Source organism: Corvus cornix, chromosome 12, assembly GCF_000738735.6.
Source record: "Corvus cornix cornix isolate S_Up_H32 chromosome 12, ASM73873v5, whole genome shotgun sequence".
Taxonomy (NCBI): Eukaryota; Metazoa; Chordata; class Aves; order Passeriformes; family Corvidae; genus Corvus; species Corvus cornix.
In genome coordinates, this window is record NC_046342.1 from 18,543,498 (window position 1) to 18,567,618 (window position 24,121).

A 24,121-nucleotide genomic window follows, 5' to 3' on the forward strand; every position below is an offset into this window, starting at 1 on the left:
TCTTAACCAAACTGCCTACCCACTAACCACTTGATTTCTATTTTCCCAAGCTTGTCCTGAAGCTTAATGCCAGGAAATTGTTGTACAGAATTCACTTGCAGCATAATAAAAATGTGTTGAACAGATATTAATTAGCCCTGCTCAGTTCATTAATTAATGGCAGCATACCTCAAGCAAAATCACTTTTCTCTTGCTTAAAATGCTTTGCATATTCTTTTCAGCACCCCCTGAATGGGATAAAAAAATCCAAAATGCCTTTCTGTCTCTCTATGACAGTTTATTTTGGGAATGTAAGGCAAGAGGAAAACCAAGCCCTTCCTACAGCTGGTTAAAAAATGGCCAGCCCCTCGTGTCAGAGGTAAGATTCCTGTTGTCTTCTTTGATTATTCACTCATATTTTTTTTCATGATTTAGTCATAAAATTCAATTCACAGTACATTAGTTTCAAGAAAAAATAGGTAAAGATTCATATATCAAAATAAACATAATACCGCAAACTCTTTGCAACACAGAGCCTCAGTTTTTGGCCTTTGTCTTTACTGGAAATGTATGAAATTGCAGTTTAGAGAGAGAGAAACACCAATTTCTTCATGTGAAATATTTAATTGCTTCAAGACATGACTGTAGGTATAGAAGGGCTTAAAAATATGAGTTCTATTTGGTGAAAGAAACACCAAATGCATTTGTAGATATAATCTGCAGTTTGGGGAACTGGTAGGATGCCAAAAGACTGGAAGAGGATTCCAGAGCTGGAATTGCAAAATGATCAGCGTTGAATTGCACTTTTCTTCTCTTTCTGTTCTTAATCAGTAGCTGGGTGGGCCTTTGGTCTCGTGCAGAGTGGCTGCTCTCCTGCTGAGTTAATCTTTTACCTTAATTAATCAGTCAGCTCTGAAAATCAGCTGATTTTGAGCTGGATGATTTCTGTGCTTTGCAGAGGGAGAATAGACCGAGGAAAGCCATGGAAAGGTATAAGGAAAAGAAGGATAAGTGCAAAATGTCACTTGAATGACCAAGTGGAAAGGGAAGTAGGAGTGCGGGAGGAGAGGGGAAGTTTGGAGCTTAAACGCTTGAGAACCACGAGCAGAGCCTTCACCAGCCAGGTCTTTGAGAACCCAGCTTCCAGGCACAATCCCTGCATTCCTGTGGTTGCCAAGCTCTGGCACATCCATCCTCCAGCCTCCAGTTGTTGGCACCCTCATGGAGAAGGTGTGACAAGAGACTCTTTGCATTCTGCTGAGGCCATGTTTTTCCATTATTTTTTAATCAAGCCTCCATCCAGCCTCTCTGGGGCACACGATGGTTCATCCTCAAGGCATTTGCACTTGGATGGAAAAAAATAATACTGTGATTCATTCCTGTCTAGCAAGAGCACATACAGGAGAATTTCCAAAACATATGGGCTAAATTAGCACCTGCTGGGCTGCAGAACCAGCATTTATTTGATTTAGTTGTATTTATTTAAAGAAGTTGGAGTGGGGTCCAATCTTCCCTATAATTTTCTGCTGGATCAGTCCTAAACAGACCCAACCTGCATCTGGACAAAACAGCCAGAATTTATCTGGATTGCAGTTTTTCTGAACCTGCTCATTGCACTCATTGTCACCTCTTTCTGAGCAAGATTATCTTGTTTCTCTCACTCTGAAGGCAGCAATATTTAAAGTCTGTCACTCTCCACTTGCACCGTTTCAATAAAGAGGAATGAAATGCTCGACAGACACATTTTCAACCAGCATTTTCACAGCACTTACAGTGTGCTGTAACTGCAGTTCTTCAGGCAACAAAATGCTGGATGCTATTGCTCAAGGGACAGAATGGACACTTCGGAGGGGAAAGTACAAGGGAGATGTAATAAAATATTCAGTTTGTCGCAGCACCCTGCGTGTCGGAATTCTCCCAGGAAGAATAACATCCAGATGCTTTTCACCCTGGGGCCGATTCTGATTGTCTCCTCTTTGTCAAACCTCTCTGCCTGACCACCTGGCTGGTCATCCCAGCATTATTCCTGCTCGTGTACACGGCGTGCTTTATTCTTCCCTTTGTCTGGACAGCTCAAAAGAGCTGGCAGAGAACGGTGGGGAATTTGGGACAAGTATGGAACACGAGCCTCACTTCAGAGAGGGGTTTTGTATTCAAAGGATGTTTGTAAAAATAGAATGCATTGAGAGGATAGCAAACAGCCTGGAGGTAAAACTAAGTATGCAAAAGATATCTGTAGTGAAAGCCTCGAAAAAAATTATCAGTGGCTAAGTAATGTTGCTAATTAGTTTGCCACACACCAGCCATGCAGCCCCAGGCCGTGCTCTCATTACGTTTCCAAGCTAAACAAGCTTGGGCTGGGTCATTGTGATTGGGAGACCTCCAAAGAAAAGTTGGGGTGTTGGAAAACTTGTCCCAGCTGTGGGTGACAGCCCTCAGAACCCCCCATGCCCTGGGCTGATCCCAGCAGGAAAGGGGGGATTCTGCCCCTGCACCCCTGTGCTCAGAGTGAGACCCCACCTGCAGAGCTGCCCCAGCCCCGGGGCCCAGCACAGGGAGAACCTGGAGCTGCTGGAGAGAGCCCAGAGGAGGCACCAGGATGAGCAGGAGGGATGGAGAGGAAGGAAAGGCTGGGAGAGCTGGGATTGTTCAGCCTGGAGAGGAGAAGCTCTGGGGTGACCTCATTGTGGCCTTCCTGTGCTCGAAAGAAAGATGGAGAGAGACTATTTACAAGGCCCTGGAGTGACAGGACAAGGGGAATGGCTTCAAACTGACAGGGGCAGAGCTAGATGGGATACTGGAAAGGAATTGTTCCCTGTGAAGGTTGGGAGGCCCTGGCACAGGGTGCCCAGAGCAGCTGGGGCTGCCCCTGGATCCCTGGCAGTGTCCAAGGCCAGGTTGGACAGGGCTTGGAGCAGCCTGGGACAGTGGAAGGTGTCCCTGACCATGGCAGGGGTGGGATGGGATGGACTTTAAGATCCCTCCAACCCAAACCTTTCTGGGATTTTATGACAGATGTTTAAGATGTTTAGCACTTCACAAATACATTTGAGACACTTGCGGCTGTTCATCAAACGTTGGAGTGCATCCCCTAACAATGTGCTCCAAACTCTTCAATTCCTGCTCCAGAGGCAGGAGAGCCAGACTGAATGAGCAGCAGCATCCTACCAGTGGTATCTGCTGTTCAGGCTTGCACTTGGTGATGGGATTTATATTCCCTGTGGGTATCTTCCAAACTCATCTTTGAGGAATACTTTTTTTTCTCCTCCTCAGTGCTACACTTTGCAGTGCAGCTATTATTGTCTCCAGAGAGTAGTAATTGTAAAATCACAAGATATTTAGCTTTAAGTTACGATTGCAGCATGAAAAAGGCTTTTTTCTGTTTCCTGAAACAGAGCAAGTAAAACTTCTTTCAATACACCAGATTCCAAGCTCTGGTCCAAATATACCCACTGTGCAGCTTCCCCTGCTTCAGCAGGATAGCTGAAGAAAGTTGGTGAGTGTAGAAATCCAAGCCTGGAGGAGAATGCTCTCCCTGTGTCTGAGCAGCTGCCTGGGGCTTTCCAATTGGAATTTAAGTGTTGGCTTTCAGTGGAGCTTTTCCAGTGGCTCATTTTTCTGCAACTCTTGCTGCGATACTGTTCGAAAGGTTCCTGTTATTGGAGCACCTCTGTCTCCTGTGGAGCTTTTCTGATCACATTTATCTGATGGGATGATGGAATGATGTTTCACCAGCCAGGGATGAGGTGCTGCTTCTCAGGATCCAGGTGGAAGATGCCCCAGGCTCCCAGTGTGGAGCATCCCTACAGGTAGCTCCTTCTGTGCCACCTTCATGGTGAAGGATAACCACAGATTCCCAGCTCAGCAGTGCAGGGAAACACCTGGAAAACCTGGACAAACCTGCCCAGAGCCACTACTGCGACATGTGCCTGGATTTCCTGAAAAGCTGGAAGAGCTCAGAGGGCTGAAAATACAACCACCACCACCACACAGTGAGGTGCACATCCTATTTCTGATGTATCCATCCTCATTGCTCCCAAGAAAATAACATTTCTGCTTCTGAATTGTGATCAGGTGTGCCAGTGTGATGCTAAAAAACCTTTTCTTTGTTCACTCATCAGCTCTGCCAATGTTTTCCTTGTTTTCCTCTTATCAGGAAAGAATTCAAATAGAAAATGGGACTCTCCTCATCCCCATGCTGAATCTGTCAGACTCTGGCCTCTATCAGTGCGTGGCAGAAAATAAATATGACGCAATTTATGCCAATGCTGAGCTGAGGGTGATCGGTGAGTAAATGTCACTAAAATGAGCAAGAACCCAGTAAAAAGGACACTCGTTGAAAATAAACTGAATTTAAGAGAAGAAGAGATGAAATCCCACCTGGCAGTTCAAACCTGATATTTCTTTGCTTTACACCCACATGGAAATGTGGTTTTTTTAGTTTCATTTCATGGCTTGTTCGTAGGAAGAATCTAATCCATGTGTGGCCTTTTTTCATTATCTCATATACACCAGTTTAATGAATGCTGTTTCTTGCTTTGTTTGAGTTATTAATAGTTATTCTGCAGGTTTTCAAAGTGATTTCAGAAAGCAGGGGAAATAGTTTGAGCTGTAAACAAAGAGCATATGGCAAATATGGACATAAATAACATGGAAAAAGGAATCTCATTAATGATAACCAGAGATGGACATGAATGGAATTTGCTCGTATATTATAAAAGTATTCTGTTCTCGATTTCAAAATGTAAAGTTTGCTCAAGAGCCAAATATCAGTGAACCTAGTAAAACACAGACTTTAGGAGCACTCAATGTCTTGTGTTTTCTCCTTCTCCAAGATTGAATTTTCACATAAACTGCTGGAAAAATAAACCTATTTTCAGAAACCAGAGTAGGTTTATGAAAAGAAAGCCGGAGTAGAACTGTGCTTGTGACAGAATACTCTCTGCAGATGAATATATGTGGCTGGATCAGGAGTGTGAAGTTTATCCTGTTCGCGAATCTTGTCTTCCATCACGGATAGACCAGTTCTCCCAGTCTTCAGATTTCCTCAGGAAAGTTTGTCAGAGCACACAGTTCTAGATAGAGAGCTTTGGAAACAGAATTAGAATTTTTTGATACTTAGATACATTTTTAATGTTAGATTTAGATTTACTTTTGCAGAAATCTCAAAACCCAAGCAATTATTAAATTCACCGAGAGAAGACTTTGGCAAGTTTAGTAATGTCTCTTCTTCCTTCTCTCCTTTTAGCTGCAGCCCCTGATTTTTCCAGAAATCCCGTGAAGAAGCTGTCTGTTGTTCAAGTTGGAGGGGAAGTTACAATTGGGTGTAAACCCAGCGCTTCTCCCAGAGCTGCTGTTTCCTGGAGAAAGGGCTCGGAGGTTCTGCGCCGGAACAAAAGGTACGGGCAGCAAGCGGCGACTGGGCCGTGTGATTTCTCTGTTTTAGTATCATTTAAAGCTCATTGAAACACAGCTGGCTCAGGTTTGCTTTGGGCAGCTCATTGATGGAAAACTTGGATGCCAGAGGCCTCTTTGTCTTTAGAGCGGCCGTGGAGTTCTGGGGGTGCAAAGCAGGATGAGCACAGAGCCTGAGCGAGCCCACGCGGGTAAATGTGTGATCCATATGTTTGTGCTCATCAGCACTTAATTCATGGCAAGCCACGGAGCTGGAGGGAATCAGCTTCACGACGACACAGCCCTGGAGGCTCAGGGAAGCAGGATGTGCCCCCAGGCTGAGGCATAATTGCTCTGCAGCTGTACAGGTTGTACAATAACCCCGGGCACAATCAGCCTCCCTGCCCTGTCGCTCCTGTTTAGGCAGGATTTAGCTGCTGGCCCAGCACCTGGGACATGCCCACACCAACTGGTGTGGGTGCTGGGGGGTTTGGTGAGGACTAATTCCTTATTTCTGACCTGCCAGGAACCATCTCCGTTGCTATATTTCAATGCTCTCAGGCACAGGATGGGATTGTTGGGGTGGACAATGCCCAGGGGGTTGGATTCCATGATTCCTGTGGGTCCCTTGCAGCTCAGGCTATGCCATAATCCTGTGATTCTTCACTAATGGCAATTAAATGGTGAAATATTAAAATCAAAGAGTCTTACTGGCAGAAATGATGGATATTATATGCAACATAGAGCCCTGAGGATATTTCCATACACAAATGGAGACAGATGGATGAAATGGGCAGCAGTGTCTTTAAGAAGTGCTGGGAATGTCTGGGAGTCCTTCTCAGCATCTCTTTCAGTTCACGAGTATAACAGCAACCCTCTTTTGTCACATTCTGTTGTCAGCCTTGGAAATCTATAATCAGTAATTCTTAAAGCTCTGGCAACTGAACACCAGATTTTGCACACAGGACCAGTTGCTCGAGGAGGTTACTCTGGGTCACATCAGACTTCAAATGAAGAAAATTCTCTAAAACATTATCCCAAACTCTGATAAAATAACTATTTCCCTATGCCATGCTGCAGGAATGTACAATAGAGAAAAATCACGGGAGTATTTATGAAAGAAGGTGCAGATCTGAGAATTTTACATAGGTGCTGGCAATGGAACAGAAACATTTGGGTGAGCAATCAATCCCATGGCCATAAAGAGCTTCCCAACGACTTTCCCCACCTTTAGTAGTGGCAATTTTATTTCCATTTTTACCACTCACTATGAAAAATACTTTTCTAACCAGTGTTTAATCAAATCTTTATTTGTCTTCCGATTGTATTTTGATTGTGTGGCCTATTCCAGAGGCTGAGCTAAGCCTGGATCTTGAGGTTCCACTACTCTGCTATTCCCCACCTGATTTACTGATTAAAAAAATATTTACACGCTCTGTCCAGTATTTACTTGTGCTGCTGTTTTAATTTACTAACAATAATTCCTGAGCATCCCAGAAGGCTCCTGCTGCTGGGCAGGAGCAAACAGCAGGAGCAGGATTTACAGAGGGAGACAGTGTTTAAACTCCCTGCGTGCACAACGCCGGTGCCAGTGTGGCCACTGGTGCAAAGGGGAGTTTAGGAGGCTGTTTGATTATTAAATGACAAACTGGCTGCTGCTGTGCTTCAAAAGGAGGGGAAATAAATCAGTGTTAGTCGGGAGGTGTCTCTGACAGAAAACAAAAATGAAAGAAGGGTTTGTGTGGCTGTAAAGTACATGGCTAATTAAAGTGCTGAAATCACACATAAAAAGAGAGGGAACGTGGTCTGCCTTTCTCCACTGATATGATTAAACCCTGACAAACCCTTATTTCTGCTCCCTTTTTATCGTGCTGCAATTATAACCTTTATGGGCTCCTTCATTGGCCTTTTTTTAAATATTTGGTGGGGTTATAGTTGCCAGAAAAAGGAAATACCAATCCCTTCCAGTTCTGGCAGCCAAATTGTGATGGGCTCATTCCTAAATAAGTCAGATCACGCAGCTTCTTTTAAATTATTTAGACGAATTTAATCTCTTGTTAAAGCAGTAGTGAAACCAGAACTATTCCACCCAAAGGGGAAGAATATTCCTTCTTTTTCATTTTTTTTCCTTTCACTCCTGATAATAGTTCATTCCTGATTGTGCTGAATATGTGGTAACCACTCTCCCTGATCATCTGAACTCTTGATAAGACAGGAAAACTCTGCTCTATATTACATTCAGTTTGTAAGGCTACAAAGATGTGTGCTAAATAGGAACACTAATTAATAGATTATCCAAATTAACAAATGCACAATTAAATATTTTTAATTAGATTTCCCTGAGTTCTTGAGGTCATTTTTAAGTTTACAAAGCTACAGTATTTGGGTCCCTGCTATCTGAAAAATATCTTACAGTTCTTTGAAGGGAAATTTTCTTGCCAGGGATCAGCAGTGAATGTCCTCAGCCCTCAGTCCCCTTTTTAGGGCAGAGTTTCCTCCAGACCCACTTGTCTTCTCCATCCTTTCTGTGGCTCAAACCCACCATAGCTCAGCTCTTCAGCAGCTTGGCTGCTCTCATTTCTGTAAAATACTTTATTGCACTTGAAGTCATGTAAGTCATTATTGTAATCATATTGCACATGAAGACATGTAAGTCCTGCAGAAAATGCCAAAATAATCACTTTTTCACATTAGATGGTGAGGAAATCCTGGACATACCAGTTCCAGATCTGTTTATGTTCCCAGCCCTCTCCATTGATTGTTTTCCCTCAAAATATTCGGAAATAACTCCATTCCACTCTTATTGACAGGACTCAGCCCCTGAGTACTGGGATTTATCCATGGGCCATGCTGCTGGCACCTTAGAGAGGGAATTTGAGGTCATCTGCTGCAGGAATCCAATGGAAATCTCAAAGTTGGCTCATCCTGGCTGGTTTTCCTGCTCCCTCCTCACTTGATAGCCACCAGTTCACCTTCAGGTGCTCTCTTGGGCACTTAACCTCCTTCTTTGGGTCAAAGTCTGGAGAAATGGGGTTTTGGGAGCAATGCCACTTCTCCAAAGGACAACAGTTTGGTTTTTGTGGAATAAAGGACTTTCCCTGGCATGTGCTGTGGGTTTTAGCTCAGTGTAGGAATGAAACACAACAAAACCCGAGCTTTATGCTCCAAACTCCCTCCCTGTGGAGTCTGACACAGATTTCAGCTGTTTTCATGGGCGTCACATCATCAGTGCATGCAACAGGAGTTTTTTCATTTCACTTCTCCCTTCTATCCCGTCGTATCCACCGAGGAAACAAAGGAGAAGAAAGGAACAATTCATATATTAAATAAAACAAATTTGCAAGTCTAGACACTGATCTCGTCACAAAAGTCTGTCTTCGTACCTTCAGCGAATTCAGACTCGGGACCCTCGTGGAAAACTTATTTTACAAAAAATTCCTTTTGATGGAAGCATTTTAATAAATGGGAATTGGCCCTTGTTTTCTTTGCCAGAGAGAGGTGCTGTTCCCCCAGCCTGGGCTGAAGATCCCCAAGCACCGCAGTGAATGTGCATAAACATATGTGATTCACTTCACTCGGAATTTCAATGAGGAGAGCTGAGGGAAAACTGAGAAATGAGGTAGGCTGGAAGAATGCATTAGTCATATACAGCACTTTCCATGCATTAATAATCAGTAATAAGCAAATATTCATAATTTAAATTGTTTTTTGGGGCCCGGGCAAGAAGTACATTTAGGGATCATAAAATATGCTCAATACCTACTGGCTCCACGACTTGCTTGTAGGACATGGTTCAGTCCCAGTTCTGTGAAGGATGGGAATGGATCTTCTGTCACAAATAAAGCTGGGGAATTCTGTGTGCCGTGGCACTCTTGGTTTTGGTGTTTTACACTCAAGTTGTTATTCAGAGGAAACGTGGGCAAACGACGACATGGAAAGCTGTATTTCATCAACACTGTGGAAAGAGAACGGAGCAGGGGTTGTGGCTGGGTGGGGGAATTATCTGGGAATTGCTGAGTTCTTGGAGCTACCCCTTGGAGCCTCAGACTCAAGGGGTTCTCCTGCTCCCACGTGAACAGCCAGGACCCAGCAGGTTTCCTTAGGGTCTGTTCTCCCACCACTCTCTGGGCACTCTGGGCCACCCCGTGCTGGTGCTTTCCTTCTGCTCCTCCACTGCTCATAGCCAGATTTCAAAACCTTGAGCATTTTAACATATTTAAACTTTTTTACTATTTGGGAAAAGGATTGTTTCGTATCTGTGGAGGGAATTACACAAAGAGGGAGTTAAAAGGTCTGCAGCTGCTCCTGAGGGGCAGCTCCGATCTCTGCTCTCTGTGACCAGGGACAGCACCCAGGGAACAGCTGGAGCTGTGTCAGGGGGTTTAGGTTGGAGATCAGGGAAAGGTTCTTCCCCCAGAGGGTGCTGGGCACTGCCCAGGCTCCCCAAGGAATGCGCACGGCCCCGAGGCTGCCAGAGCTCCAGGAGCGTTTGGACAGCGCTGCCAGGGATGCCCAGGGTGGGGTTGATGGGGTGTCTGTGCAGGGCCAGGGGTGGGACTGGATCATCCCTGTGGGTCCCTCCCAGCTCAGCTCATCCTGTGATTATTTGGTAAACAGAAGAAGTCCTCAATCCCCTGATCAAATACAACACACAAAATGTATCATCTGTGAAACAGCATTTCAGCTCCAACCAATTTGAGCAGAAATGTGTCAGGACAGTTCAGCAAACTTCAGGGAAACATTTCAATTACCAGAATGTCAGCGCTGTTGGTTTAGCTTCAGAATATCCATTATCCTTAAAAATAAATTAAAAAATCTGCCTGGGGAGGAATCAAGACCAAATGGATAGAAAATTCCAAAATTTGCACTAGTCTGCTAACAAAGGAGGAGATTGATGGCACTTGACTATTCTTTAGCTGAAGTCAATATGCAGCCTAAAGGAGTTATTTACTTTTACTTGGCAGGTGCCTCCCTCTCAAATGAGACACCAAACTTAGACAAGCAAAGCTGGGAGAATGAAACCCATCCACAGTGTTTGAAAAAACCCTCAGCTGCCTTGAAGTCAAAGCAGATGAGTAGCACAGGCAAAGAGGAGCTTTGCTTGTCAGGCTGCTCAGTGCCACAAACCACCCTGCTTTCCTCACCCACTGCTTGCACATAAAATACCCCAGATATTCGCTTGCAGGTACCAAGTTGCACATAAAATCCATTTTTCTTATGACATTCCAGCACTTACTTTTCGGTTCCCAGCTTTCTACAGCACTGCAGTTGGGTGAATAGCACTGGGATATTAATTTTACTATTATTTTATTTTTTAAGGCTGGTTTTTGAAGCCTGGATTAAGTGTATCTCTGGTTTTATCCTCCTTGCTTTTCTACCACGAGGAGCTTTGCATAGCTTTGATGAGATGCCTTAACCCTTCTATCTTATCAGTGTTTGTGTGCTTGTAAAGAAGTTCATTTCCTATTTTAGTATTTAAATAGAGCACTTGAAATGTGGGCATCAGCAATCAGAGCAATTCCAGCTATCTCAGACACCACTGCTGAAAGTCAACATGAATACAAATTAAGCTTATCTGTTGATGAAATCCCACTTTTGCCTGGAGAACCAATGGGATTGATCCCACATCTGCTAAATTTGATTAATCACTTCAGCTCCACTCCTTGCATACAAACAGATTGACAGGAATCAAAAGCACAGGTTTACCTGCCTGCCTTCCAGCAGGTCTGCTTGGTCTGAAGTCACTCATTAAGATGTGAAAACTCCTACAAAACCTGGGCTTGCTGTTCAGAAGTGTTTTTTATCTCTGAAGCCCCAGTGTCACATTTGGTGCTAACCAGACAAACCCCACCATCACACCATTCCTGAGGGAGTGCTGAGAGCTGCAGAAAGTATTTTCTAGCTAAAAATATCCACTGCTGGCACCACAGTGGTCCTGCTTTCAGGGGGAACAGGAAAGAGAAGGGTGTTGCAGAGGACTGGGAGAGGCAGCTCCAATGTATTTACTGAGGATTTATTCGCATTCAGCAGGGAAGTTTGTCTGGTTTTGGGGTTGATTTTTCCAGTGCTGCCTCCTGAACAATGCCACTGGGTCTGGGAGGAACATCACACATGGCAGCACCCACACCAATCACCAGAACTGGTGATACTGGCAGAAGAGAAGTCCTACAACAAAGGCTTATCAGAAAACACCCCAAACTCTCCTGAAGTACCTTCAGTCTTCCCTTCTTCTCCATCTTTCTGGTTATTTTGTTCTTGCTCCCCATGCTGAGGGTGAAGGCAGGGGAATGGAAAACCTGACTGAAAGATGAGGAAGGAGATAAGGAGAAGGAAGAACAAGCAGAGATGATGGGAAGAAAAAGGCAATATTTTATTTTTCCTCCTTTATCTTATTTCCCTTGGTTTTCCCCTTCCTTCTCTGCCTGTTCTTTTCTGTTTGAAGCCAAGGCACTGCAGAATAACGAGGAGGCAGGAGGGGACCCCCACTGCTAGCTGACCCAGGCAGCAGACAGAGGATACTGGTGCAGGGGAAGACAGGAGAAAAGGGCTTTTCCCTTCTTTTCTCTTTCCTTGGAGAGTTTCACAACGGAACAAGTCAATAAACCTAATTTCATCCTGTAGTGCTGAGTGCTCAGTGCCAGTGTTTGGCCCAGCAGACAACGAGCCTGGAGGAAGCAAATGAAGCAGATGTTCTCAGGTGAAAGAGGGAAAGAACAGCAACCTCGTGCTGCTGGGTTTATTGCAGCTCCCCTCTGCAGGACACCTCTCTGATACAATTTGGAATCATTCCCACTCGAGCCGTGGCAGCCTTGTTAAGGTGAGCCTTCCCAAGGGGCTGTCCTGCATGCTGAGATGTCCCAGGAAATCTGTCACTCCTCCCTGTCCCGAGGAATCGCGATAATCCAAACCCCAGCGAGGGTCAGTGCTGTGCCCTCTTCCCCTTCCAGCTCGTGTCCTGTCTCTGCTCCATGCACATTTTCTGGTGGATGCTCAGGACTCCGTCCAAAGGCAGCTAATCTCATTGGATTTTTTCCACTGAGCAGGCTGGGAATCAAGCTTCCTAATTAGGAGTTTGCAGAAAAAAAAAAGAGTAATGAGAGAATGCAACCTTCTGTGCTTCTCTTCCAGTCCAAGCTGTGCTGCCATGCACATCATTACTGCTGGGGGGATTGCTGCAGCATCAAAAATGCCAGCGTGGGTGGAAAGCATGCCCCAGATTCGGAAAACATGCCCCAGATTCGGAAAACATGCCCCAGATTTGGAAAACCTGCACCAAATTTGGAAAACATGCCCCAAATTTGGGAAACTTGCACCAAATTTGGGAAACATGCACCAAATTTGGGAAACATGAACCAAATTTGGGAAATATGCCCCAGATTTGGGAAACATGCACCAAATTTCGGAAACATGCACCAAATTTGGAAATCATGCCCCAGATATGGGAAACATGCACCAAATTTTCTGCACAGGCACCAAATCAAAGATTCTGACCCCCAGAGTTCTCAAAGAAGGTGTAGCATGAGAGGGAACAGAGCAGGGTGTGTTCAGGAGCTGCTATAAAATGAGATCTTGATTTACAAAGAATCACAGAATATCTCAGGTTGGAAGGGATCCATGAAGAGCATCAAGGTCCAACTGCTGGCCCTGCACAGGACACACATGATGGGCACAGGGACTGTGGCCAGGCAGTTTCTAGGTGTGATGGAGAAAGAGTCTTCCAGGGAGGGATTTCTGGGATCATTTGGAGTGGGAAGGGTCATGTGAGTGAGAGCACAGAAACAGCACCTTGAAAAAGTGGCTGAAGCTTGGCCAACATGAAAGATCTGTGAAGAGGCCACAAACAGCTCTGGTTTATCCACGGCGTTTTGGTACAAAGGAGTGCTGCTCTTTCATCGCTCCCTTTCCATGGATTTTCAGTGAAAGGGAAATCTGGAAAAGGAAAGGAAAAGCTGAAGAGACACACATGAGTGGCAGAATGTGCCTCACACATCAAAAAGACAGAACCTTCCTGTGCTCTGTGGTATTTTGAGCAAGGGTATGGGGCTGGGGCTTCAGTGAACCACAAGTGCCCATCACTGTCACTCAAACTGGGCATAAATTCACCAGCCCAGGGAGGATTGTCCCAGGTTTCCTGCAGGCCCACAGGGAGTCCAACCAACAGGCACAAGAAATTAGAGGTGATGAGACGTGGCTGGTTTGGGGTTTGGAGCAGCCTGGGACAGTGGGAGGTGTCCCTGCCCATGGCAGGGGTGGCACTGGGTGGGCTTTAAGGTCCCTTCCACCCCAAACCATCCCGGGATTCTCTGATTCTATTTTGGGAGTGAGTTCCAGGGTTTCTGAAATCCAGCCAGGGCCATGCTGGTGTCAGGTGCTTGTTGTCTGGACAGAATTCTTTAATGTTACCAGCAGGTTTTATTGTTCTTGAGCTCCTGGAATGTGTTTTGACAAGTAGAGAGGGAAGCAGCTTCCTGCAAGTGAATGAAACTCCCACACAGAGGGTAATTCAGGGCCTTCTGTACTGTTGAAATTCCACTTAATCCCATATTAAGGGCTTAGTTTTACATCTGGAGTGAATTTGGTTGTGTGAAGGGCTGAGTCAGAACCCCTGGTAGTGTCTGGATCGCGAAAATGATGATTAATGGTGGGATTAGAATAGTGACAGTGTGGACATCCCACCCTGCGCTGGAAGAGCTTTTGTCTGATGTAGCAGAGTTACAAAGATTTCATAAAACCAGCAGAACTTGGCAAATAGAGAAATTGGCAGCTGTTTTATTTGGCAATTCAGTTCCTTTTCTGGTTTTCTTTCCCATGCACACAGAGGTGCTGTTGCCCAGTATTCCCTGGCTGCGAGTTCTGGGATGAGTCACTACAAGAGATTTGGCCACAGGATGTTTTTGTCACTTTTTTCTTTGGCCATCACAGGGGAACATCTGCCTCACATTTAATCCTTGAGTGTGTTACAGACAGGGCAAACCAGTTTTGGCTATTTTATGTTAAAGGCAGTAGCAGCTCCTGAAAATCCTGTGTTTTCTCTGGAATCTGTATGATGGAGCCTAGCTCAGTTCAGATGTCTGTTTATATTTACATAAATAAATATTTGTGGTCCCAGTTGCAGGGATTTGATGCAGAAGTAATTCTATTTTTAGGAAGATAGGGGGGAATTTTAAGAAATAGGAAGGAACGTTTCTAGCGTCACATTCTATAATTTCTGATAAGACTTTTTTCTACAATATTTTAATAAGAATGTTCACCCAGATTGTGTAATTTTGTTTTGATCCAAAGCATTTATTTGATTTCCAGTTAATTGTCAGTCAACCCTGAAGCTCATTTATATCAGCATGCAGATAAGGAAAATCTTTTAAGCACAGTTTATTAAATGGCAACACCATTAGCATACAAATTATGCTCAGAATAGAATAAACAGGTACAAAGATCATTAACATATGATACAGACAGTCAGATCTCAGATGGGATTCAGTGGGACCTTTTCAAAAATACCAGGGCTGTCAGCAGCAGGGACAAGTCATTCACTCAGTCAAACTTTACTCACATTTCCATCTGCATAAATCTCTGCTAATTCCGAGTCACTTGGGAGCTGTGCTTGTCTTTCTGCCCCTCACTCTCTTCCCTCTGTAGTTTTTAGTGCTGCCTCCGCTGCTCCTCAATCTTTGTAAAATTAGAGGAGTAAGATATTGTCTCAGTGTCTGGCAGCGTGTCTGGAGAAATTTATAAACAATATGTCTTTGCACAGCCTGGAAATAAAGAGGGGGTTTGCTCCTGAGCAGCAAAGGGAGGCTGAGCAGACACGGTTTCAAATAGGATTTCTCAGATAATAAAAATTACTTTGCCTCTGATTCCATCAGATCCAGATTCCTCCCTTTTTATCAGCACAGTGCCGGGATGAGGCTGCAATAACGCTGGGAGGTGTCAGGTGTTAGAGGCAGGCAGGAGACAAGAAGAGGGAATCTTTACACAGTATCAGGGTTACTCTATTTGGAAAGGAATTAGGTCCATGAAAGGAGAGATGCCCTTCTGGCAGTGCTGAAACCTGCAGAATTCACCCTGGTTTTACACCGATCCAGCTCAAGATTTTGATGGGGATTTCAAAGACCTTTGCTGTATTGAATGCTGGATGCATTTCATATCCATGAATTAACATCCCCCCTCTCCCGAAAACAGATTGGCTGAACGATGCAGCAGTGCACAAAGCTACCCCTGCTGCACTTTTAAATCTAATGACTTGACACCTCTTTCTTTTCTCAGATTTTATCTCTTCTATCAGCCTTGTTAAATACATATTATTCTTTCATGCTCTTAAGTTCAAAGCAAATAGCCATCAACAATCTTTTGTTCACACGAGACAACACATTCGGAGATGGTTTGTTTGGCCTGGTTAATTAAAAGCTGTAAAATCCCTGCTTGATTTCTCAAGTTCTTTACTTAAAAAGTATGTGTGACAATTTTAATGAGCTCTCACTTCTTCCCCATAGCCTCGTGGCTTCTGCACAAACTTTGCAAACTCTTCTTTTTGAACATCACACAGAGCTCTGACTCCAGCAGAACCTGGGGAGGCTGTTTGTTTTCTCTTCCTGCACATGGTGCTCATCTCCTCTCCTGATGGAGTCACTCAGAGGAGAATTCCAATATTTGTATCTGATGGGCTTAAAGTAAAAGAGGGTCAGGTTAGGAAGAAAGCAGGAAGAAATATTCCACAGTGTGGGTGATAAAACTCTGCCACAGGGTGCCCAGAGAAGCTGAGGCTGCCCCTGGATCCCTGGAAGTGTCCAAGACCAGGCTGGACGGGGCTTGGAGCAGCCTGGGATCATGGAATGTGTCCCTGCCCAATGGACTGGATGGGCTTTGAGGTCCCTTCCAACCCAAACCGTTCCACAATTCTATATGGATTGATATTTCCGTGTATTCCCAATTTGCCCTGGTGTGCAGGAACTTTGCATGAACTGGACTTTCATCTCTTCTTTTCCTCACAGCAGCTTGGGTTAATTGAGCTGTTCACCCAGAGGCAGCACCAGGCAGGAGCACAGGAGGCAGCAGGACTCTGATCAGGATTTAAGCATTCTGTAAGTCAGAGATGCCAGTCTAGAGTTAGGCCCGTGCTTAAGCAATCCCTTGCTGCCTCAGGGCTTTATGAACAGCTGGGTCCTGAGTTCTTCCTTCTCCTGCTTTCACAGCCATGCAGTTATCAGATCTGCTTCAGATCTCATGCTTTTGGTCCTCTGACAGGCACTTATTTACTTATTGAGAGAAGTCCAGTTTTCCTGGCAGACAAAATATTCTCTCTGCATGATGTCGGACAAGTTAAACTTTTCTGTCTCGTCTCAGCACTGGGAATTACCTTGTCTGGTGCGGCAGCTGTTGAGAATTATTATCTATAGCCTTCACACAGCCTCAAATGTTGTGAAAAGGAATGGTTTCCAGCAAGCCTTTCAGCAGGTGAGACGTGCCTTTCACAGCTTCTTTCTAAACCACTTGTCAGAGCTTGATCCAAAGCCCATTAAAGGCAATATTCCCATTGCCTTCTGCATCACAGCTCCCTGATTTGAGAGACAAATGGGAGACGATGAAGTGCAGCCCCTCTGAGCCCACCCACAGCACAAAATCGTTGCTCTGGGGGAGTTTAGGGCAACTTTGCTGCTCTTGGCACCTGCGGCAGTGTCTCACAGGGCACTGCTGGTTTTCTTCTGGCATTTGAAATGCATAGTCTTGATTTTCTGATGCGCTCTGTCTTCCCAGCCCTCTCCTGACAGACACCTCAGGACACCTGGAAATTTCTCACTTTTTAAAAAAATTTTCTTTCATTCCCTTCCCCACTAAACTAATTACTCTGGAGTCCTTTGTGCTCTCACACAAGTTGTGCCTGAGTATCTTATTTGCTGCTCACTCTAATTGTTGTTAGGTAGTGTGACCTGTTTCAAACAACTCTGCAGCTTTTATTGAGCAGATTTTCTCTCTGCCAAGCTCCATTTTGATCCATTGAAAGAGCCATTCCATCCCCAGCCTGCCCAGCCATTGAAATATTGTTTCAGAAAAGCATTTCCTCAGATCAAACGTGACACTGTCAGCTCTCGAGTGCGTACAAACACCTCTTAGTGACTAAATGAGAGAGATGGGAATTATCAAGGTCTCAATTCATCATGAAGAATACAGGGATGAAAAATCTGAGGCATGACCAAGTTTCAGTGAAAAAGCTGTAAGCAGAATCCACAGGGGCTTCAAAGCTTCTCCCCTTTGCTATTCTGTATTTAACAGATTGTTTATTCCTGTGTATTTACCTACATTGAAGCTTTTTGGAATGGAGTGGGAATGGAGGTTTTTTTTTTTTTTTTGCTTTATGCCACTTCTGGATTTCGATTTCCACCTAAGAGCTTTTAGGTGCAACTGCAGTAAAAGTAACAGGTCGTCAATATTTGATGGAGAGAAAGACACTGAGGTGGCTTGTTATAAATTATTATTCAGGTACCCAATTTCTGAACATTTGCTGATTCACACTGGAATCTCTTTGGATACTGTTTGATGAACACCATATGTCACCCAGGCACTCGATTGCATCCCCTCTTTTATCACCAGCAGTTCTTCTGGTGGTTGGTGCAAGCTGACGTGAAGAAATGCATCGTTAATGCAAAAAATATTGCAGAGGCAGAAGGGGAATACTTGGAAATGTTTCTTCATTTTCAAAGCTGCCTTTGAAACAGTGTCATAGGTGTGTCCCCACACAGAGGGAGAGGAAGGACCCAGGGGCTCCTGTGTTGATCCACAGGAGAGACAGCAGCTCAGTTCATGGGATCACGGAACCATGGAATATCCTGAGGTGGAACAGATCCACAGGGATAATCCAGCCCAGCCCCTGCCCCTGCACAGACCCCCCAACACTCCCACCCTGGGCATCCCTGGCAGCGCTGTCCCAACGCTCCTGGAGCTCTGGCAGCCTCGGGGCCGTGCCCATTCCCTGGGGAGCCTGGGCAGTGCCCAGCACCCTCTGGGGGAAGAACCTTTCCCTAAAATCCAACCTAACCCCGCCCTGGCACAACTTCATTCATCCTTCCTTATCCAAAAAATATCAATCAGCTGATGCATCACTGTATTGAGGAGGGGACTTTGGTGCTTCCTATTCTGCTCTGCTCCAGTTCAATACGATGGATTTTTAAACCTGAACTTATTTCCTCACTGTACCACCAGTGGCAAACCAGGAGGTGCTGCAGTACCTGGTGATTATTGCCAAGGAAACAAAGATTTTTCATTCAAGCCTAAATCCCTTCCCCTCTCAGCAGCACACCCCAGTGACTGCATGCCCAGCACCACAGGAACACGTGTTCTTCTGCCGGTCCTAAACCCACCTTGCCCTACTCAGGAGCAGATCTTTGTGCAGGGAAAGGTCAGATGAGTGTGGGAGACATGAGATTGGGGGGTTGTGAGCAAGAAGATCACCAGAAATGCAAGTTTAGTGCTTCTGCTTTTCAGCTGAGAGGCTGGGAGGGTGTAACAGAAGCAGGACAAGGTCTGATGTGTGTTCCACTTGCAGCTACAAATGTATGAATGCCAGAATGGGAAACAGAAACACACTGTGATGGTTTTTTTGTGTGTTTAATGGTTCTCATGCTCCTGCCAGCTCCAGCTTCTGCTCTTGTGACTGTTCATTTCCTTTAATAATTCAGTACATCACCCAATCTTATGTTGTTAGTAATAAATATTAAATACTCAAGCTGTGATGCATGAATTAGATATTTTCTATTTTATGAAAGGAGCCTTGTATTAGAGTTAAACATCAATTAAATGAGGGATATAAAAAATGATACAGTGCTGCTGTGAGTGAGTGGAGCCTGGTTTCCTGTGGAGTTGTGGCTTACAGTGGATTTTTTTGAATGTAAGGAAATGTGGCATTTGGGTGCAGATCCTCTGATGCCTGTTACGGACTGAGCTTAGTGTCAAGAGGAGATGCACATAGAGACCCTGACTCCATTTCTATGGAAATTCCAGGACCTTCATGTCCTAAATTTCCTTTAAACTCAGAAAAAAATTTGTTTAAGAAGTTCCACGTTTACCAGGTGCAGCAGGTGGATGTTGAAGAACTGGGAAAAAACACTCCAAAATATTACAGACTAATATTTTCTGACCTAAAGTTCATTGCTAATTCAGCTTTGATATTAAAACCCTCTGCTTTTAGATGTGTGTTCTGTGTGATTCTGAAGAAAAACCCCCAGATCCTGAAGTCCTGCCCTTGTATGTGACAGCAGAAAGGTGCCAGGCACACAGTGACAGCTGATCCAAGGAAATCATATCCAATTCTTGTCCTGACTTACATCCCAAAGCATCTCATTAACACGAAAAAAAATATAAGAACAAGCTTAAAAATGAAATCTGTCCATAAGAGTGGTCCCGAATTTACCACTAAATGCAATTTTCCCAATACTCTGCAAACTGATATAAAACAACTCAGTGACTCCAAGGTGGTTCGAGGGCCCTGTGAGACAGTGATGGATTTGATTTGGGTCCTTGGCTGGTGAGGTGGCATTTGAGCATCTCAGCCAGTCTGATAATATCTTTTAATAATCCTGACACAATTCCATGGGCAGCTGGGCTCACACACAACCTTATCTTGGCATAGGAGCACTGGGATCTGTAAAAAAAAGCAGAACATGGTAAAATAGAACATAAGTAAGTAGCAAGTTGAGTCTTTCGACTTTTTCTTGAGACTCCAGATTTTGTTGTAAGAAAGTCACCTGGAAAAGTGAATGACCAGCCCCAGTTTGCCAATAAAACATTTCTAATATAGAAATTAATAAGCAGCAGAGGTGAAAATTGGTTAACACGTGTTCAGCTTGCTGGAGAAGAGAAAAATCACAATGGAAACATTTAAATATCAAAAGCAGCACTGCACTTCTGTTACTGTGCCTCTGCCAGAAGACTCTTCAATTTCTATTTTTCTACTGTTGCCCAGGAAAGTTGTGGATTCCCCATCCTTGGAGGTGTCCAAGGCCAGGTAGAATGGGGCTTGGAGCCACCTGGGATGCTGGAGGGTGTCCCTGTCCTTGCCAGGGGATGGGATAAGCTTTAAGATCCCATCCAACCCAAACCATTCTGGGATTCCATGATTCCATTTTGTTTGTTTTTCCCCAGGGTGGTGTTCCTGGAGGATGGCAGCCTCAGGATCTACAACATCTCCAAGGCAGACGCTGGGATTTACACTTGTGTAGCCACCAACCAGTTTGGAGCTGCCAGAAACTCAGGGAACCTGATTGTGAAAGGTACTTCAAAGTTTCCTTCTTTTGTGGAGCGAGATGAGTTTTAAAGTCCCTTCCAACCCAACCCGTTCTAGGATTCTCTGATTTGAATTTGTAACTTTTTTCCTTAATATCCTTGTTTTCAGTACTATCAGAATGGTTGCTGTAGCCTGAAGGATGGCCTCCTCCCTAACTTTGCATCTGGCAAAAATCTTTTTAATATTCACCTTCTGACAGAGCAATTAGCACTGATACAGCTCAGAGTGTGGCCTGAGACAGTGCTGCAGCACAGCCAGCAATGAAAACACCAAGAACTTCAGGGTTTCAGCAGCTCTGACTTCATTAAGCTTCTGTCCCCTCTCACATGTCCCATACATGGCAGCAATATGGGAAAATCCCACTAAAACATGAGAAAAAAAATTATTTTGTTTGGCATTTATGAAGTTTATTAAAACACCGAGTAACAACATGGTATAAAAATGATCTTGTTTGCAGGGAACATTTGGTTTTGTTTCCCCTCTGGAGAAGTTTGGGCTGTTCAATTATAGGCCTCATTGCTTCAGCATTATTTTCAACTGAAATGTCAGAACTTGGGAAAGCATAGCTAATGTGCAAATTAAGTTTATTGCTGCTCATCGAGTTGTTTATTCTTTGTGGGAGAAGTCTTTATTACACCTCCAGCACTCACAACATCTTCCCTCTTTTCTCCTCTGGAATGGGATTTGCCATATAATGTGTGTTGGCTGTTGCTAAGCGAGATGGATGGATAAGGCAGAACCAAGCGCTTTTAAGAAGCTTTTAAAAGTATTTGAGGTGGAAGTTTTGAGTACAAGCCCATAAAAGAAGCAGCAAATATCACCCAGGTGAACATTCTGCATTAGTGGGTACGAGGAGGATACAATGAGAAGTGCAAGAGGATGGGAACACCATAATAAATGAATTTATTTTTTGTTATCACTACTAAAAAACACACCTCATGCTCAAACCCAATGTACTTCTCAAAAGGGCAGCTTTCAATATTTATTTGGTGGAGGTAAACAGGTGCCTGCCAGTAATAAAGGAGATTTCTTATGATAACAGCAGTGTTCAAGGCCAGGTTGGACAGGGCTTAGAGCACCCTGAGATGGTGGGAGGTGTCCCTGCTCATGGCAGAGGTGGCACTGGGTGGGATTTAAGGTCCTTTCCAACCCAAATCTTTGCAGAATTCTGTGATTTAACAATCACTTAAATTCTGGAGTTAAGCTGTGATGAGCACTGAACTAACACAGCTCGTGCACATTTCCTTCTCCTCCTCTCACATTATTTTCAGAGCATTTTAATATTGTTGAAGAGATTCTGCTCTCATTTTCTACATGGGTCTAAATTCTCAGCACTTTATAACACTTCCATGCACAAAAGCTTTATTCAAGGGAATTGCTTACAACAAAGTGGTTGTTATCTCTAATCTCTCTGCCAGTCATATCAACAAAAGTGAAGCCGTATAAACCCATTTCTTTCCCCTTCAGTGAGCTGATACTTCCCTTCATGAGAGCTGCAAGTTTGGGTTTCGATCTAATGGATTAAAAATGATCAAATAAATTATTTTCCTGCCTGGGAACATCTTTGAAGCTGTAATATGAGTGGTGCTGTGGAGTAAATTACCGCTAACATTAATACAGGTTAAGGATGTCAATGTATAAAGTAAGTGGAGATGAGCAGCAATTTTGGTTTTGCTGCAAGTTTTGGCCAGGAGAATTCTTCAAATCTTTTTTTAAGAGTTTTTAAGAGAAATCAGCACTTTTCAACTGAAATCATAATTATTGATTATGGGCTGTATGATGTAATATAATTTAGGGGGTTCCTAATATAAATATAAACTCATTTAAGGTGTTCCTCTCACAACTGCTCACTCTCAGGCACACAACTCGGTTGTGGGGCTGGTGCTGCCATAGGAGTGGTCTAAAATCGTCACTGGATTAGAGAGAATTCCCTTTATTACAGAACATTTGGGCCAATTTGAAATCACTTCCCAAATGGTACAAAACTCTCTCAATAGCTGCTCTTTTTACAAGCATTTTAACAGAAAAGGATCTAATTTTTTTGCCTCCTCAGAAAGGACTGTCATCACTATTCCACCTTCTGACACAGATGCAACAGTTGGAGAGAGCATTGTCCTGCCATGCCAGGTGTCCCACGACCCCTCCCTGGACGTGCTGTTCTCGTGGTCATTCAATGGCCAGAGAATTGATTTGAGCAGAGGAATCCATCACTTTGAAAGGATTGGAAGAGTGAGTTTCCCCAACTCCTAAATGAAACTCTTTGCCACAGTCTTTACACGACATAAATGTTTGTCATAATTCCTTCCTCGCTGTTTATATGCCTGGCAAATCACTGTTTCTTTACAAGGGCTGCAACCATTTATTTTTCTTCCCTAAATTTCATAAAGGCACTTGAGTTATTTGTGAAGCCATAATAAAAATGTCCCCATGAAAGAAACTGATGATAGCTATGAATATTTTAATTTAAAAGCTGAATTTTTTATTAATATTGAGCAATTTATTAAAATGCCCAGTATGGAAAGCATGTTGTGAGTGATTAGTTTGGGGTTTTTTTTATTTTTTTTTTGTATCTCTCCAGGAATCTGCTGGGGATTTGATGATAAGAAATATTCAGCTGCATCATTCTGGGAAATATGTGTGCGTGGTGCAAACTTCTTTAGACAGTCAATCTGCCACAGCAGATATAATTGTGAGAGGTATGTCTGTAAGGGAGACACACACATCTCCTAGAGGAATTAGGAATACTTAACATCAGCTGCTGTTTGAATGACTCCTGGCATATCAATTCCACATCTCAATAGTGAAATGTTTCATATCTTGTACTCTTGGCCCCAAAATTGTGGCCAGCATGATCCTGGTGTTCAGCCAACCCAGGGAAACCTCTGCAGTCCTGCTGTGGTCTATTTGCAAAATTTTCTGGCCACACAGGTCAGAGGGAGGTCTTCTGATCTCAGCAGTGTTGTCGTTTCCTCCAGGAATCTCTGGGTCACTCTGCAGGCTGGGAAAATCAAAAGACCTCATTCCTTTCCCCTACTTGGAGATAATATGAAATAATAATTTCTAACTCAGTTTTTTACCACCAGCAGTGAGGAAATGCTGTCATGGGAGCAGATCTGTAAGCCCTAAGAGAAATCAGGAATCTGTGTAGTGCACCATCCTGCATTCTTCCTGAACCTCAGTTTTGATTAAATTCAGTAGGAATTCTCAAAATGTTCGATGGTTCAACAAAAGACAACATTGGGTGCCTTTCTTTGTCAGACACAAAAAAGAAATCATTCCTTTGTTTGTAGTTTTCATGTTAGTGACATCAAGACATTAATTTTCCTGACTCATAAAAATGTAATCCAGGCGTGGAGCCATCATTTTAGGGATTGTGCTGCTTTCATGACACTGCAGCTTCATGAATAATTCCTCTGACTTGAGAAAGTAAGAGTTGCCCAACCCATTCCAGCAGTGAATCTTCTCTTCCCAATA

General features: G+C 43.9%; 1 protein-coding gene across 3 annotated transcripts in view; it reads left to right on the forward strand.

Moving 5' to 3' along the window:
- Positions 1–24,121, forward strand: part of CNTN6 (contactin 6) — a 125,435-nt gene that overhangs the window by 86,906 nt on the left and 14,408 nt on the right. For all 3 annotated transcript variants that reach the window (XM_010390261.4, XM_010390262.4, XM_010390263.4), the window contains 6 exons: positions 222–358; positions 4,136–4,265; positions 5,228–5,378; positions 20,506–20,633; positions 22,701–22,876; positions 23,226–23,343. In XM_010390261.4, the coding sequence (XP_010388563.2) occupies positions 222–358; positions 4,136–4,265; positions 5,228–5,378; positions 20,506–20,633; positions 22,701–22,876; positions 23,226–23,343 (840 nt within the window). The remainder of the gene's footprint in view (positions 1–221; positions 359–4,135; positions 4,266–5,227; positions 5,379–20,505; positions 20,634–22,700; positions 22,877–23,225; positions 23,344–24,121) is intronic.